This window comes from Miscanthus floridulus, chromosome 6 (genome assembly GCF_019320115.1).
Source record: "Miscanthus floridulus cultivar M001 chromosome 6, ASM1932011v1, whole genome shotgun sequence".
NCBI lineage: Eukaryota > Viridiplantae > Streptophyta > Magnoliopsida > Poales > Poaceae > Miscanthus > Miscanthus floridulus.
In genome coordinates, this window is record NC_089585.1 from 68,334,241 (window position 1) to 68,352,047 (window position 17,807).

A 17,807-nucleotide genomic window follows, 5' to 3' on the forward strand; every position below is an offset into this window, starting at 1 on the left:
CTCCCGAGCTTCACGTGCTTGCCAACACACTAGTCCCCGTTGTGTCGACCGCTTACTTGGTGGTTCGGTAACTAATTAGCATCACCTGCCAACAGCTCCCAACGCATGCAAACAAACTCCGCGTCCGATCATTTGATCGGACTCGTCAACACCCAGCGTCCGGTCACGAACAAAGAGGTATTTTAGCGACCGGACGTGTCCTGTCACCACTGACCGGACTCCCCCAGCATCAGGTCGCACTGCTGCACGTGTTGTCTGTCAAGGAACAGTTACACAGGCACGTCCGGTCATATGTTGCAATAGCGTCCGGTCAAAGTTGCATTAGCATCGGACGCATGTTGCACTAGCGTCCGATCTATGTTGCAGCGTCCGGTCACACCTAAAACCCTCCTTTTCAACTCAAACTTATCCTTTGCAAATGTGCCAACACCACCAAGTGTACAACACCATGTGCATATGTGTTAGCATTTTCACAAACATTTTTCAAAGGATTTTCACTTGATCTTTCCACATTGCTCGATCCTATAATATTGCAATGTTAGATCACTCAAGTGGCACTTGATGACCGATATGCAAACAAGTTTGCCCCTCTTAATAGTACAACCATCTATTCTAAACCGGGTCATCAGCTTCTCTACTCACCTATGACCGGTGAAATAAAATGCCTTATAGGTTATACCTTTGCCTTGTGCATTCCATTCCATCTCCTCTAATGTCGATGCAACACATGCACCAATACGATCAACAATAATATGATCCGCTCCATATCATCAAGTGACTATATTGGTTCATCGATCTTGACCTCACTTGCTTTTCACTGTTGTTTCGGTCCATCGACGTCAAGTCATCACTCAAGTCTTGTGTTAATCTTCTCCAACTTAGTCATATGACTCCATGTCATGTCTCATGCAATGATGTTTCTTCATCACATGTGTGAGCTTTGCAACATCTCTGAGCCATTTTCACCTCCATGGCATATGTTGCTCACACATATGTATCTATGGACTCATTATCTATGTATCTCATATTAAACACAATTAGTCCACCTAGGTTGTCACTCAATTATCAAAACCAAACAAGGACCTTTCACTTCTGCCTAGTCTACATGAGACCTAACACCGTCATTGCATCACCTTGTGCGATCCTAGCTCTCTTGTACCTAGAAGAGAAGTTGTATGCATCCTTCCTAATGATGCCAATTTGGTCTCTAGTTTATCGAGTTAGAGCTCTTGGTCTATGGCTGAAATCCTCTTTCTCTAGCCATTTTTGTTTCTCGCTCGCCTTCTCGAGAACACAAGAACCGCCTAAACAATAGTTGTCTAGAGTACTTGGCACGCCTCAACTTCTGCTTTCTGACACTGAAACCCTTGTCCCTCACATACTTGTAGAAAATGTAAGCCTCTCCTTCACATGCAAAGGTCTTTTTGATTAGTCCTAGTACTCATCCAATGTATTGTTCATCTCTGCATCAGATGCCATTCTCGTAAATATATCCTGGTCATAAGTACAGTTGCCATCTCCCTGCAGACGCAAATGTTGTGTTTCATCAGTATGGACATATGAAACATCGTCACAAACTAGCTGCCACAAACCCACAATACTGATGAAATAAATAGGAAGTCATATGGATAATTTACCAGTGCATCTCTTTGTGCATCCCCACCAACATCCTTTCCCATTGATGATAAACTTGAATAGCCATTTTTGTTTCTCACTCGCCTTCTCGAGAACACAAGAACCGCCTGAACAATAGTTGTCCAGAGTACTTGGCACGCCTCACCTTCTACTTTCTGACACTGAAACCCTTGTCCCTCACATACTTGTTGTAGAAAATGTAAGCCTCTCCTTCAAATGCAAAGGTCTTTTTGACTATGTCCTAGTACTCATCCAATGTATTGTTCATCTCTGCACTAGATGCCATTCTCGTAAATATATCCTGGTCATAAGTATAGTTGCCATCTCCCTGCAGACACAAATGTTGTGTTTCATCAGTATGGACATATAAAACATCGTCACAAAACTAGCTGCAACAAACCCACAATACTGATGAAATAAATAGGAAGCCATATGGATAATTTACCGGTGCATCTCTTTGTGCATCCCCACCAACATCCTTTCCCATTGATGATAAACATGAATTCAACAACGTGTTTTCATCATCCAAAGCAGTCCCAAGATGGAAATCCAATTCCTCCTCATGTTCATCTTCACCTCTGTTATCCATTACGAGGCTGCAGTTCACGTCACATTTCAAGCAAAACTCAATAATTGTTGAGAACTCCATACATATAATGGAAATATGATTATTCAGTGGAAATTTTTTTCCTAGTACAAGGACGAGTGCAGATAGCATATTCTGTAGGAAAGGCAAGATAGCAGACAACCTAAAGGAAAGAAAAATATATTTGAACAGGATCTTTCCATCTCCCCTTTGATTTCACAAAAGGTTAACAAATAATTGTCTTAATACTGCAGGCTGTTGGACAAGCTGCATATAACCAGAAAAATTAATTGGCATATCTATACACTTCACTTCATCTATTTAGAGCTCAAGTCAAGGTTACATGTTAGCAAAATACTGCAATGTTATTACAAACTAGTTCTGGTGCTTCTGCAAATCCTGTTGTTGCCATTCTGATTAATAAAATGCAACAGGGGAGTGCATGCCTAGAAAGGTCACAGTATCAACCTCAGGAATTCTAAACTGCGTATGCTCTAAATTGGAACACTACTACTAACAACTCATACAATTTATCTTGGAACTACAGTAATCCAAACTCACTAAAGACATCACTTCAACCAAAAGGAAAGAAAAAGATATTTCAACAAGATCTTTCCATCTCCCTTTTGATTTTACAAAAGGTTAACAATTATGCAGGTTAAACTGACAGAAGCATTTCCAGAGAAATTCCTTTCCCGAACAAAAGCTGCTAAAGCCAGAGGGGTTGATCCTGTAAAATTTGGTTCTAAATTTTAAGCAAGCAGCTCAAAATTTAAGCCTACCCTAGTCCAGCAGCCAGCACATAAGTATCAATTACGCGAGATCACTGACCTAGTCCTAATTTAGAAATTTACATCAATGTTGCCTCTAGGAAATGAACGTGAACCCTCCCTGAATCTCATCGCAAAATTTCCCATCACGTAAGACAATGCTAAACTGACTAAAAATGACCAAGATCGAGATACGTGTGGCTCACCGGAGCTCTTGGCAATTGAGAGGCAGCGGAGGCTGTGGCCACCACGCAGAGTGATCCAGGTGACCATCGCCCGTCGCTTATACCGCCGCCGCCGCTGTCCGCCGCCGCCGCCTCCGCCAACACTGTACAACGCCGCTGCCGCCGCCCACACTACAAGACCAGCGCACAACGGAGGATACCCAAGCAGATCGGCACATAGCCCTGCAGAGCCGCCGCAGTCCGCACTACAAGACCAGCGTAGAGCGGGGGAAGCAAGGCGAGGAAGGAAACTCAATGGCTGGTGTTGCCGCCGTCGCCGGCGTCGGCCACCTCTCCAGTTCGGCTGTTCCAACGAGAGAATAAATGAAGGGGGAGGGAGGGAGATAGGAGTGATGTGCGTGAGTGCATAACTCCAGATCGAGAATGACTGGGCTGGGGTTGCCTGCAGCTGGGCTTGGGTTGGATACGGGTAGGGTCAGCCCGAGTCCAGTTCCAAACGAAATTAATTTTAATTAATTAACCAGGCGCTTCGAGATACTGCAACTTTGTTGAAGAGGACCACCAGAGCAAAAACTCCCAACAAAAATATAAATGGATACACGATGAAAAGTTCTATGTTCCTGTAAAATTTGAGATGCAATAAAAATCTTTGCAAGAAGATAAAAATAAGATGATATCAGCACTTAAAATAGTTGCGGGTTGTACCGATGAAAGGCATGTAGCCATCTCTCTCGTTGGAGTCAAGCTCGACACCACATTTACTGTTGGACAATATTGACTCAACACCTGGAAGTGTTATGAACTTATGATCCTCCCTAAGATCAACGGTTGGGATGATCCAATTGCTGCTGAGAAAGTTGGAGCAGTCCTTTATTTTGATGAGTTTATAGAGAATTTTACCAATATCTACGTTGCTTAGCGCCGCCTTGATAGGACAATTGGGACAGATTTATTAGCTGCCAATTTTTTTTACTACTGTTTCAAACTTCCGCCCACGGTGGCGCAAGACGTGGTAACACCATGGTCGAAGGTGGCACAAAGGCTGGGCAAAACCAGAGAAGTCTCGTGAGGGTTTAATGCTGCTTTTTTACTAGTAGCTACGAGTGTTCCGTAGGATCAGATAAAAAAAACAGATGCTTTATATTTATCATAATTGCTTACAGAAGCTATATATACTTAGGGAGAAAGAAGATGATCCATGTTAAAAAAGAAGAGGAAGGAGAAATAAAGATGAGATATGATAAAAGAAAAAATTTATTTATAAACTACAGGTAATGATAATTTACATTATGTAAATAATATTAACATTTCCTTAACTACGTGAATCACTTTATTTCTAGACCACTACGCAGCCTGTTCGTTTGGCTGTGGCTTGTCGTAAACGATCGTAAATTTTCAGCCATAACAGTATTTTTCTCTCACATAAACCAGCCAGCAATACTTTTTCATAAACCAGCAACAATACGAACCAGCCAACCGACGAATAGGCTGACGAACGTTAGTGGTGCCCTGATTCGCCACGTTGGAAGCAAAGGTACTCGCGTAACGAAGAAAAAGAGGGAGGAACCAGTCAACGCACCTTCCTTCCGGGTGAATCGTGAATCGATCCATCATCCATACACCACCCCGGTGGCCTCGTCGTCGCCACCGACGCCGCCCTCCGCCCGCCTCCCCAACTCATTCCTGGGTTCCTCCCACTAGCCAAGCAAGAGCGAAGCCGCAGGCCGGCGCACCAATCGTCCCCTTCCCCCGGCGGCAGTGAACATGGGGCTGCAGGTGCCGCCGGAGGAGTTCAACCGGTGCGTGCGCGGGTGCTGCCGCAGCGCCACCATCCCGCTCCACCTCCCGCCCGCCTCCTTCTCCCTCCTGTCCCCCATCGCGCGAGGTATCCCCACACGCTAAGCCCTCGCTTTTCGGCTCTCCCTTTCGGTTGTGGCGCTCCGGAGGTGGGGACGGCGCGTGCGTAGTGGTAACGGTGAAAAGCTGTGCAGGCTCGGAGAGCACTGTGTACGAGGCGCTGCTGGGCGGCGAGCGCGCCGCGGCCAAGAAGCCTGTGCTGTCAACCGCCGAGGACCTCGACAAGTTCCACTACCAGCTCCAGCTCCTCTGGTCGGTTTCATTCTCTCCCATCGAATTACTTATGATGGAAAATTGCTGCTGATTCTCTTGTTTTGGAATCGTGACATTGGGGATGATCAGTATTTGTCCCCCACCCTACCCCACCCAGGCCAGTAGATAGTAGAACAATGAATCTTCTTGGGGGGCCTCTGTCTGGCTCACCTTCCTCCGTTTCGTGCTCCCCCACCCAGTTGCGCAGCCTCGCGCAAGTCTTGCTCTCCGGTCTCACAGGCAGCCGCCTCGGCCGCCTTCTCCCGGCTGCCCACGCCCGCGCCGTCGTCTCCGATGGCCTTGGCTTCCTGTTCCTCGCGAACCTTCTTCTCCACGGTTACTCCAAGCTCGGCCGCATCCACGATGCGCGCCGCCTGTTCGACGGAATGCCTCACCGGAACCTTGTGTCCTGGTCCTCAGCCATCTCCATGTACGCACAACATGGCGCTGATAGCCAAGCCCTTGCCCTGTTTGCAGCGTTCAGGAGATCGTCTGACGAGGCACCCAACGAGTTCTTGCTTGCCAGTGTCATGCGGGCCTGCATGCAGTCCAGGGCTGTTCCTCTTGGCGAGCAAGTGCATGGCAACACCGTCAAGCTTGGCCTGGATATTAATCTCTATGTTGGCACTTCGCTCGTCAACCTATATGCGAAGGTTGCCTGCATGGATGCGGCCATGCAGGTGTTCCATGCTCTTCCTGCAAAGAATCCGATTACTTGGACAGCAGTCATCACCGGTTACTCTCGGATTGGCCACGGCGGACTAGCCCTTGACTTGTTTCAAAAGATGGGGGCTCAAGGTGTCCAGCCTGACAGGTTTGTGTTAGCAAGTGCAGTCAGTGCCTGCTCTAGGCTTGCCTTTCTACAGGGAGGCAGGCAAATACATGGCTACGCTTATCGAAGTGCAGAAGGAGTGGATGCTTCCGTGATCAACGCGCTCATAGATTTGTATTGCAAGTGCTCCAGACCGTTAGTGGCTCGTAAGCTATTTGATCGAATGAAGAACCATAATCTTGTGTCTTGGACTACAATGATCGCTGGTTATATGCAGAATTCACTTGATGCTGAAGCCATAGAAATGTTCCGGCAGATGTGTCAGGCTGGGTGGCAGCCAGATGCTTTTGCCTGTACAAGTATCTTGAACTCGTGTGGCTCAATGGAAGCTATATCGCAAGGAACACAAATACATGCCCATGCCATAAAGGCCAATCTGGAGAATGATGAGTATGTCAAGAATGCTCTCATTGACATGTACGCTAAATGTGACCATTTAACTGCTGCAAGAGTGGCATTTGATGCCTTGGCACATGATGATGTAGTCTCTTACAATGCGATGATTGAAGGCTATGCAAGGCAAGGTGATCTTACAGAAGCAGTTCATATATTCCGTAAAATGAGATATTGCTCTCTAATGCCAAACCTACTAACCTTTGTTTCGCTACTTGGGATGTCATCACTTCTGTCATCTATTGAATGGAGTAAGCAGATTCATGGCCTCGTCATCAAATCAGGAACTTCAGTAGACCTATACATGGGAAGTGCTCTAATTGATGCCTATTCAAAATCTTCCCTTGTGGATGATGCCAAGGCTGTGTTTCTTATGATGCAAAACAGGGACATGGCCATCTGGAATGCTATGATATTTGGCCACACACAGAATGAGCAAGGGGAAGAGGCGGTAAAACTCTTCAACCAACTTCGTGTCTCTGGGATGACACCCAATGAGTTCACATTTGTAGCACTAGTAAACGTGGCAAGCAACTTGGCAAGCATGTTCCATGGGCAGCAGTTTCATACCCAGATCATCAAAGCAGGTTGTGACATTAATCCTCATGTTTCAAATGCTCTTATAGACATGTATGCAAAATGTGGCTGCATCAAAGAAGGATGGATGTTGTTTGAGTCAACATGTGGGAAGGATGTTATTTGTTGGAACTCCATGATTACTACGAATGCACAACATGGTCATGCTGACGAAGCACTTCGTGCTTTCCAGCTGATGAGAGAGGCCAATGTAGAACCAAATTATGTGACTTTTGTTGGTGTGCTATCAGCATGTGCTCATGCAGGTCTTGTGGATGAAGGCTTACAGCATTTTAACTCCATGAAATCAAAATATGGTGTTGAACCGGGCACCGAGCATTATGCTTCAGTGGTCAATCTTCTTGGTTGTGCAGGGAGATTACATTCTGCTCAGGAGTTTATTGAAAAGATGCCAATCAAACCAGCGGCAGCTGTTTGGAGGAGCTTGCTGAGTGCCTGCCGTCTCTTTGGTAATGTTGAAATTGGGAGGTATGCCGCTGAAATGGCACTCTTGGGAGATCCGTCAGACAGTGGCCCTTATGTATTACTCTCAAATATTTATGCCTCCAAAGGGCTATGGGTGGATGTGCAGCAGCTAAGACTGAGGATGGATTATGCTGGGGCGGTGAAGGAGCCAGGTTATAGTTGGATTGAGGTGATGAAGGAGGTTCATACGTTCATTGCAAGAGGGACAGAACACCCACAGGCAGAATTGATATATGCAGTATTGGATGATCTGACGGGTCTACTAAAAGATTTTGGCTATCACCCTGATACCTCTGAACTTGCATTGCTTGGTGAGACTGGTTAGTGCTACATGCTCAGTGGTCAGCAGTAATTTCCATGAGATGCACTTTCCTAATTCAGTATCTACAAAGTATTGATTCTTGGGATGACGAGGCAGCGACATAGTGGCTTTGGAATGTTTCTGTAACTTACAACTGCCTGCTCCAAAACAGTAATCTGACTGGTTAGAACTCAGTAACGGGGACAAGCATTGGAACAGATGATCGAATCTTTAGAGAGAAAAAAATCCAAGCATATATGTTTACTATTGACTCATATTTGAGATTTGTAACTGCATAAAACAGTTGTTGGCTGTCAAGCTTCACTGATGCATACATAGATATAGTGGAGTCAGGTACTCAGGTAATAGCATCGGAGTTTTGTTTTAGAAAAAAATAGAAAAATAGATAGTAATGCGAACAGTTTCATCGATGGATAGGAAGCTAATGTTTAATGTTAAACTATTTCATTGGCCAGTAATTGTGATGAACACGAACCTCTGGTTATTTCTCCGTACTAATTGGTTCCCATAGAAAAAAAGATGATTACGGAAATTGCTATTCATCTTAGCTATAAAAAGTTTTCTCTTGATATCTGGTTATATCATGAGATAAGTAGATAACACAGCAGGCAAAGCTTCCTTTCCAAACAAATAGGCATGAAAATTATTTACAATGGCCTTATTCTTGCAATCTTGCTTACCTATCAAATGTCGTGGACGGCTGATAAAAGCCTGTTTGTCATCATTTACTTCAGCAAGTAGTAATACACAGAACTAATCTGAATGCTGCCACAAATATGTGGACATAATCTCTATGGAAAGGTCAAATTCATTATGTTGATATAAGGACCATGCTGCTATGGAAAGGTCAATCTTGCTTGATTCATGAACATGATATCACCTTGAATAGAAGAATGTTAGCTAGGTTGTAGTACTCCCTCCGTTCCAAATTGCAAAACATTTTGGCTTTTCTAGATATATTGCTTTTACTATGTATCTAGACATAGTGTATATCTAAGTGCATAGAAAAAGCTATGTATCTAGAAAAGCTAAAACGTGTTACAATGTGCAATTGAGGGAGTAGGAAACTCCAGCAAACTGTGAATACAACGTTTTTTGGTTGGAGTAAAGCTGCTTGCACACAAGCTATTGTAAACGTTGATGATGGATCCCATGAGGAAAGCATGGAGGCTTGCTCTCTGGATGCATTGCATTCTGACACTTTGCATTGTGGCAACTGTTACCTTTTTGATGTATGAGCTGTTGGCTGGAATGGGCGTTTGCAGCCTGCATAAATGAAAAAAGCTTCTTTCTATATTTATATTTCATTAATTTGGAATTTCTTGTGTGTATGCAGTGATCTGGACCACCCTGGGTTGGCAAAACTGATCGCAGCACATGCATGCCCTCCAAATTACTTGATGTTCTTTGACTTCTTTGAGCCTCCAAACCTCGCAGAAAAGATACATGTTGAGGAATGGATCCCTTCTACCCAGCAAGTGGTTGCAATTGCCAGTGATCTAGGTCAGTGTTTGCTACATATCTTGTGATACTCAATATCAAAATAAGTATATACCTTAGGGGTTACTATAGGACGTATAATGTTGAAACTGGAGACTGGAGAGTGTTCTATCTGAGGATCTAATTTAACAAGCTTGCGTAAATGGTACTTTCGAACATGCTACAAGCAGAATGTCTTTAACTAGAATCAGTTGTCAGAATGAAACGATGATAGTTTGTCGTAATATGGTTTCTGTCTTCATGCTCTTGAAATTTGATCTGCTTCAACCTTGCTTACTTCTCTGTAAAGGCTTATTTTTTTTATTTGCTCATTTGATTATGCACAAATTGTTGTACCCAACTGGAGAACTGTAGTTGTAGCTTTTTTTTTATTTTGAAAACGCAGGAGAGCTGTGTTTCATTGTATTAAAGAGAATGGGTGGTCCTCAGCAGGATCCTCACTCATACGGGGACCAAATATGAGTGAGGCAATTACACAGACTCAAAACTTTTCCACATAGCTAACACACACGACTCAACTGCCCTAGATTGCAAAAGTAAGTCCTAACCCCTGCAGTTTCTTTGCACCAGCCATGCACCATAAGCCGTGCTCATCCCTTCAGTTCACACAAAATTGTGTTAACCAAAGGAGAAACCCCCTCAAACACACAAGCATTTCTATGTTTCCAAATAGTCCAGGCGCCAAGAATAATTAGAGTGTTCACTCCTTTTTTGTGCTCCTTTTTTACTCTTCTCATCATCTTGCGCCACCAATCTGCAAAGCTCCTTTCATTTTGATGGGGGACTAAATCTGTTAGCCCCCTCAAACACACAAGTTGTTGTAGTTGCACCTATTATTTCTGATCCACAGGAATTTCAGAATCTAGCCTACTTTTTTGGTACTTCATTGTGGTCAACTAAAACTTTCACTATTATAATTGCCTAATTCAATGTGGTTTAGTGCAATGTAAACAAGACAATGCCATGGCGATGCACAAAAATAAACTGAACATGTATATTTGTATTGGCAAATGAATCGCTAAGGATTAAGGAAAAATAGTGTTGCCAAAGTTTGGGTATAAAGACAAAAGATATTGTCAGCTTAAAGTTCCTGGACCAAGTATTGGTGCTAATTCAAAGAAGCATCAGCTGTCGTCTGATTGGAAAATAATAGCACATGCATGAATATTGTTTATCCTTGTTAGGTGGCAATGTCCTGCTTGATATTGTTTGAGTTACATATCTGTTATTCGAACAGTCGAAAATTACTAGTTTCATACCATTTTGCACAATATTTTTGCAGCAAAGGCTCTCCAGTACCTACAAATCCTTGGGGTAGTACACAGAGATATAAAACCTGCAAATATTTTGGTATGTCCAAGCATTTTTCTTATATCTGTGTAGAATCATGTAATTCTCAGCACAACAGATTTCCATCTTTTTCCATACATTTATGGAGGCTTATAACTTTGTACAGTTAGACAAAGACCTCCATCCACATCTAGCAGATTTTGGCTTAGCCATGTTTCAAAAGGATATTAAGCCTGTTTCAGTTGAGAACTGGAAATCATCTGGCAAGCCCACTGGTGGTTTCCATAAAAAGAATATGGTTGGGACACTAATTTACATGGCACCAGAAATTTTGAGAAAGGATATACATACAGAAAAGTCTGATGTATATAGCTTTGCAATATCTATCAAGTAAGGCATCTCTCCTCTAGAATTGAATGTAAAATGACATCGTCCTATTCAGCAACTTCACCACAACAGTACAGCATATGTTATTTCTGCAGTGTTTCTATTGTTAATACAATGTCATGTAACAGCAGTAATTTCACCTGCTTATAGGAAAATGGTTGATCTGACACAGGTGCCATATCTGTAGCCGAGGAAGTCGCTTATTTCACATAGACTAAGTACATGGAGAGTTACATAACCCGTGTGCAACATGTGTTTGACACTATTGCCTACAGAACACTTCTTTGACATGTGCAATCAATCCATATTCACACACATAAAGATAAATTCTCTTGTTGTATACATGACATACATTATACATCTTATTTTTGGGGGGTAGCTTACAGTGATATTAGCATGTTGATACACATTCAATGATACTACATTTTTTAATTTTGTTTTGAGGTTTACTTTTTTAATTTATGTGAACAAGAGGTGCTACTATAGTGTTTGAGAATAAATAACTACAGCAGTATTACCATATCAGTGACTTGCCAGAAATTCTTCGCCACCATGTCTGTGTCTACCTGGACCCCTAGAATGCAACCAGGTGTTTGATAATTTGATCCGGGTTGCATGCATTTGTACCATGTTACAGGTTACAGATAAGAGTGGCTGAATTGGATAATGGTATTGAGGCCCAATGAGGACTATGTATAGAGTAGATGAGGGACACAAGAGGGAAACCCTAGACTAGGTGATTACACTAATACGGTATTGATGTAATAATAGTACTTAAGTAGTTAATTGCGACGTTTTATTGTTATCAGTTTTAAATTCAGACCTGCATTATTATTATTTTTATTTTATTTTTTAAATAGTAAACGTATCTGCGTATTGGGTTTTTTGGGAAATTGCCGTATCCGCGTATCCGTATCCTTCCGATACCGATACACGTATCCGTATCCGCGCAACTTAGCTAATACCCCTGACTATTATACCTTAACAGCATTGATGTCATTGCCTCTTCTATGTAATTCCACCAATGATGAGATTTGTGGAAGGGACATGGAACTAATTGAACTACATAAAAAAATTCAACCAGTGGGGAAAAGGCCACCTCACGGCTTTGCACTGAGAAGAAACCACAGCCAAACCGCCCTGCCACTATTTTTTGGGGTGTCACAGTGAGTTTTCCCCAGGACTTAAACACTAACTGGCTGGTAACACAACTCGGTGACCAACCACCGCACTCCCAGTGAATTTGCTTGAAGCCACAACGCTGTTTTTTTTACCAATGCTGAAAGAGGAGAGATAACGTTGAAGCATCGAGGTCACCCATTGTGCAAACTGATGCTAAACCAAAAATCACAAGACTCGTGTCATCTTCCGATGCTGAACCAAAAATCACAAGCCTTGAGTCATGTTCTTTCCTCGATGCTAGACATATAAAAAAGTATTTTTCAGCAGGTCCTCAGGTCATGAATGACTCTAGAAGCAAGGGGATGATTCTGACAAATTTGGGTCCCATGTACCTAGATGCATCAATGCGAACACTGTGACTTGTATAGTTCCTGGCATCGGTATGAGGTGGCGTACGGTGATTTTTTTTTCAGCACTGATTATGCTCTGGGTAGTCTAACATAGCTGTATACTTCAAACAGTAAATCCATTTTAACCATTAGTTATGATGTGATGGGCAAGAGGTTTTGCTAGAATATTCAACTATGTTGCATCATTGTACATGTGACAATTCGTTCAGTACAAGGCAAAGTATTCTGCTAGCATCATTAGTCATGATGTTTTAACACTTCCTCTCCGTTCCAATAACTTACAGTGAGCTTCTTACTGGTGTGGTGCCTTATACAGATCTGAGAGCAGAAGCACAGGTATTTAATTGTTCTTTTATGTTCTCTGTGGGTTTGTTAAAGTGTTCTCCTGTTTATTGCAATTTTGTTGTAAAAGTTCATCTGATTGATTATGAGCGACAATCATTCTATAATATAATGTATTCCATAATGCCTAGCAGAAAAGGTTACCATAATTGCTTTGCCATTCAGCTGCAGTTAGAAATTTGCTTATTGTGGTTATAACAATCAGTGAATAGTTCCTATTCTAATACGTTGAAATTTGATTTACTATGGAACTTTTATAATATTTAACTTCAAGTGTGTTTTACTTGGTTTATGCATTTATTAGTTCTATTCTATCCATATACAGTTCACTGTAGTTAACATTGCAGGTCCATTTTTTTATCTAGAAGTGACCATTGGCCATATTTTGTTTAGGCACACACTGTTCTTGAAATGACATATACTGAACAACAACTTACAGCAGCAATTGTTTCTCAAGGATTGCGTCCAGCACTTGCCTTTCCTGAATCTGGTGCCCCACCAACTCTTTTGTCACTTATCCAGCGTTGCTGGGATCCTGATCCTGAAAAGAGACCATCATTTGAAGATATAATTGATGAGCTAAATACAGTTCAAAAGCATTTAGTTTCAAATGCTTCCGTTCCATCATCTGCTGTGAGCAAGAGTCAAAATGGTACCATAGAAGTGCACCATTATCAAGAAGCATTGAACTGGTTCAACCAAGGGGAGCTTTTTGTTAAGAGATCAAGTAGATCAGATCTTAAGAATCTTTGGTCTGGTTGTTTCGATCAGTCCTCAGAGTATCATCCAACATTAAGTTGGGGCTCTTTTGCAACATGTGGTCGAAGGGAAACTATGGAAGATACCCATTTTGTGCTTCCCCATATGAGTGAAGAAAAGGATGTTTTTGCCTTTGGCATTTTTGATGGCCACAGAGGTTCGCTAGTCAAAACACATAGTTTGGTTGATCTTTGCTAGCTTTTACATTAGCATTTCTTACAAAAAAAAACTTTTCATAGGTTCAGCAGCTGCTGAATTTTCTGTCCGAGCAGTCCCTGGATTTCTCAAGCAATTTGGTCAGGGTGCAAGGTTTGTCAGTTTGTATTGAATGCAAACAATCTAAAATATTTGCCATGTATCGATCTGAGTTCTGGCACTTTGCAGCCCAACTGACGCCCTTTCAGAAGCATTTGTAAGGACTGACATAGCATTTCGAGAAGAACTAATTCTTCACCGAAAGTCAAAAAGGATAATCCAAAAAGACTGGCATCCTGGTTGCACAGCAGTAACAGCCCTGATAGTGAGGAACAAGCTTTTTGTAGCAAATGCTGGTGATTGCCGAGCAATCTTGAGCCGTAATGGCAAACCATTTCCGTTGACCAAGGTTGGGATTAACCTTTCTATATCATTACTACATTTTTTTTGGTAGTATGCCATCTCTTGCACAACTTTATTTTCAATCTGTTGTTATAGGATCATGTCGCTAGTTGTCCAAATGAAAGAGAACGAGTAACAAAGGCAGGAACTGAAGTAAAATGGCAAATAGATACTTGGCGAGTGGGTTCAGCTGCTCTTCAGGTGCTCAAATTGACCCTTCTTGCCATGTACCGACTCAGACCACGCCCCATGGTCGGCAAGAAACTGGCAAAATCTTTTTTGTTCAATTGTTCATCCATGAAGCAAGTGCTCTTTTGTGACCATGTTGCAAGCAGTCACTTTTCCATTATTGCTTTCTAATAAGTTTTCTTGTAAATTTACTTGTCCCCTCTCTCAGTTATAAGATGGTGCTTGACTGCTTGGTCATTACCTTGCAACTTGTTTGGTCAAAGTATTGAATTATCTGTGCACTTCTGGTAAAAAGAAAACTAATGAGCCAGCCACTGTGCTCCTATTGGTCACATGAATAGTTGGTATTTGCTATTTAGCAATGGAACTATACTTCATGCATGGTAAACCTTTAGCTCATAAAAGGAAAATCTGCCATGGAAAATAATTGCACACAAGATTATATGGATCAAGGAAGACGTCTACATCATTCCATCACATGATTAGCAAAGTTATAAAGTTTGATTTACTCCAGGATGTTTTCTACAGCTATATGAATTTTTAATGGTGCCTTGGGCTTCAACTCTAATATATTTTGCTTAAAAAGTCCATAAACATCTCTTAAATCTCGTCACCTCAGCATTCCACTAGTTTTGTGTTATGTTATATCATCAGGAATTAAGTCTTCCATTCATTTTTTTTCTGTGCATCCCCAAACTAGAGATGAATTGATTAGTTACAGGAACTAAGGTCATAAGAAAAATGTTCCATCTTTTTTTCTATGTCACTTTTGTGACTTGTGGCAGTAGCCAGTAAGTAGTATAAATGATGCTGTGCTGGAGTCTGCTACTCTACTTGCTTAAAAATGATGCTTGCTTAAAAGATTGAAATTTTTGTTAATAGAAATGAGGCTTTTTCTAACAGGTTACAAGGTCAATTGGTGATGATGACCTCAAGCCAGCAGTCACAGCACAACCTGAGGTTATTGAAACTGCTTTATCAGCTGATGATGAGTTCCTGGTAGGTCCTATTTTCTTATGATAATACGTTGCTCTCTGCAGTTTCTTATATTAATTATTAAATCAATGAGATACAATGAGCTATTTTAGTTTTTTAGCTTGTATTGAATTGGAACAGGAGCATTTTTCTTATTTCAAAGTGGAGAGTATTTTGCCACCCACTCTTTTTGTTGTCTGATAATAGAGTATATTGAGAGACAAATTACCTCTTTAGATTTCATACTCCCTTGTAAAATAAAGATTTTCTTTCTTTTCTGATGTGCACAATGCTGTATGGAGGGTATTTAGATAATAGGTAGGTTATTTTTTCCATAATAAATGTTATCAATAATGAAAATGGTAAGGTCTGATTGCATTCTTTACATAGTTCAGCGTGAAGTATATGGGGAACTAGCTTACTTCTGACAATGTCCAGCTTGATACCACTCTATTAAATATTAATTTTATCAAGTTGAGTGATTAAACAATTATAGAATAAATGATTATTGGTTATCATGCTAATTTTCCTATATCAATCTTCTTCTAAAGTTATAGGGTACAAAATGTCGTTATTGGATATTTCACATCATCCCAAATTCCAATGGACAGCAATGTTATGAAATGGTTATTGAAATATTACCTGGACCTGGTTTTGCAAAAAGTCCAGGACCAGAGGTGCTATTATATTGGTTCCTGAAAGAGATTGTGTGGAATGGTTCAATTGATTAGAGGAGAGCTGTATTACACATATATGCTGAGGAGATGAGATCCTGTGGTTTATAGAAACACCACCAATCAAGGATCACCTCATACTCTCTAACAGACTAACCACATTGACTGGGCAGGCCGGCTGTACATGCCTAGCTCTAAACCCATGGACACTAACCATATTGACTGGGCAGGCCGGCTGTACACGCCTGGCTTTAAGCCCATGGACACACGTTTACACAGCATCCTCTAACAGTTCCCTTCCTAGGGTTTGATTTGTCCATCTTAAATTCCGATTTTGAATCTGACCAGGTGCTCATGAAAAGACAGTGATTGCCAGTCCCCACCTGAAATCACTTTCTGTCATAATCCAATACTTATTAAACTAATTTAAATGCCACCACCCACCAGACTGGGAGCACTTCAAATCAAAGCATGTGGATGTGCATTTTGAATTTTCAGAAATACCTTGTTTACTTAGCTTTGTTAACAAATGATATCCATTGAATTGTTTACTTAGCTTTGTTAACTCATGATATCCATTGAAGGGGCATATGCACTTCTCTTGATGATTAATTGGATATGAAACTTATTGGATATAATGCTCTTAAGTGTATTATTGTGTCCCTCGCTTACATTACATCAAACTGCTCTTTGAAATTATTGTCATCTTTTTAAAAGAATAAATGATTGCCACAGAATTCCTGCTCCACTTTGGTGTTGATTATTCAGCAAATATCAAGCGATTCACTGAAATAAAGTATCTAAGATTCACAATAACTTCATTCAATTTCTTGTAGGTGATGGCTAGTGATGGCCTATGGGATATGGTAAGCAACGAGGATGTGCTGTCAATAATCAAGGACACAGTTAAAGAGCCTGGAATGTGCTCCAAGAGGTTGGCCACGGAGGCTGCAGAGCGGGGCAGCAAAGACAATATCACTGTCATTGTCGTGTTTCTTCGCCCCGTCTCCACAGCTGAGCGGATCTACTGAGTCACCACCGAAAACCTTTTCTCATTAACTTCAGCTGGGCATACTGCACGCTTTCGGCTGTTAACTTGCAATTTTTTTATTCGATCTGCATCGGTACAGAAGAAAGAAGCTATACATTCATTCTTGTGTTTGTATAGAATCCGAAAGAAGAAATAATACCCAGATAGCAGCCTCTTCTGCAAATTTTTTTCAATCATTTGCAACATTTCTCGTGTGTAAACTATACAAGCCAAATGCATATACACAGGAGTTTTTTCAGCTGTAAAAGCAGAACACAGAATAAATACTCTGTATTAAAAGTATACTAGCTGGGTGCTTTTGAGCCTTTGAGGTGAGGATATTTCTCTTGAAAATTGTGGAAATTCGCTCTAGTACATCGGACGGTTTGTGGAACATGCAAATCATTATCCTTATCCGACAATACAATATCCTTTCTTTTTTTGAGAGGGACAATACAATGTCCTAGTATAATTGAGTCTTGCCCATTGGTGTCATGAGAGATCCGGACAAACAAGTTAAGATGACGAAACAAATTTTCTTTTATCGATAACTATAACAATATCCTCTTATTGCTTTTCTTTGTGTATATACAGGAGGCCCCATCCGTCCCAATTTTTTACAATTTGGCTCTTTTTTT

At 41.4% G+C, this 17,807-nt stretch overlaps 1 protein-coding gene and 1 long non-coding RNA gene across 5 annotated transcripts; one reads left to right on the top strand and one right to left on the bottom strand.

The window, feature by feature from the left end:
* Positions 1-241: 241 nt before the first annotated feature.
* Positions 242-3,692, bottom strand: LOC136458339 (uncharacterized). Its single transcript, XR_010759976.1, has 4 exons — positions 3,198-3,692; positions 2,081-2,231; positions 1,638-1,963; positions 242-1,521 (listed from the first exon to the last, which is right to left on the bottom strand). It is a non-coding gene; the product is annotated as an uncharacterized lncRNA (long non-coding RNA).
* Positions 3,693-4,742: 1,050 nt separating this feature from the next.
* LOC136456095 (protein kinase and PP2C-like domain-containing protein) lies at positions 4,743-17,495 on the top strand. Of its 4 annotated transcripts, none has more exons than XM_066455861.1 (12): positions 4,743-5,061; positions 5,168-5,285; positions 9,231-9,397; positions 10,677-10,744; positions 10,851-11,074; positions 12,888-12,939; positions 13,339-13,861; positions 13,950-14,013; positions 14,089-14,308; positions 14,398-14,502; positions 15,394-15,489; positions 16,976-17,495. In XM_066455861.1, exons 1-12 carry the CDS (start codon positions 4,941-4,943, stop codon positions 17,168-17,170), a joined length of 1,953 nt encoding a protein of 650 aa, XP_066311958.1. In that variant the 5' UTR covers positions 4,743-4,940; the 3' UTR covers positions 17,171-17,495. The 4 variants fall into 4 exon arrangements, with proteins under 4 accessions (XP_066311958.1, XP_066311957.1, XP_066311956.1 ...); XM_066455860.1 differs by having other exon boundaries at positions 4,745-5,061; positions 13,944-14,013; XM_066455862.1 differs by lacking the exons at positions 4,743-5,061; positions 5,168-5,285 and adding an exon at positions 7,913-8,235 and having other exon boundaries at positions 13,944-14,013.
* The last annotated feature ends 312 nt before the right edge of the window (positions 17,496-17,807 follow it).

What these genes read in the sequence shown, in the direction of transcription:
- LOC136456095 (XM_066455859.1), top strand. Translation starts at nt 5,423, where the DNA reads ATGAATCTTCTTGGGGGGCCTCTGTCTGGCTCACCTTCCTCCGTTTCG.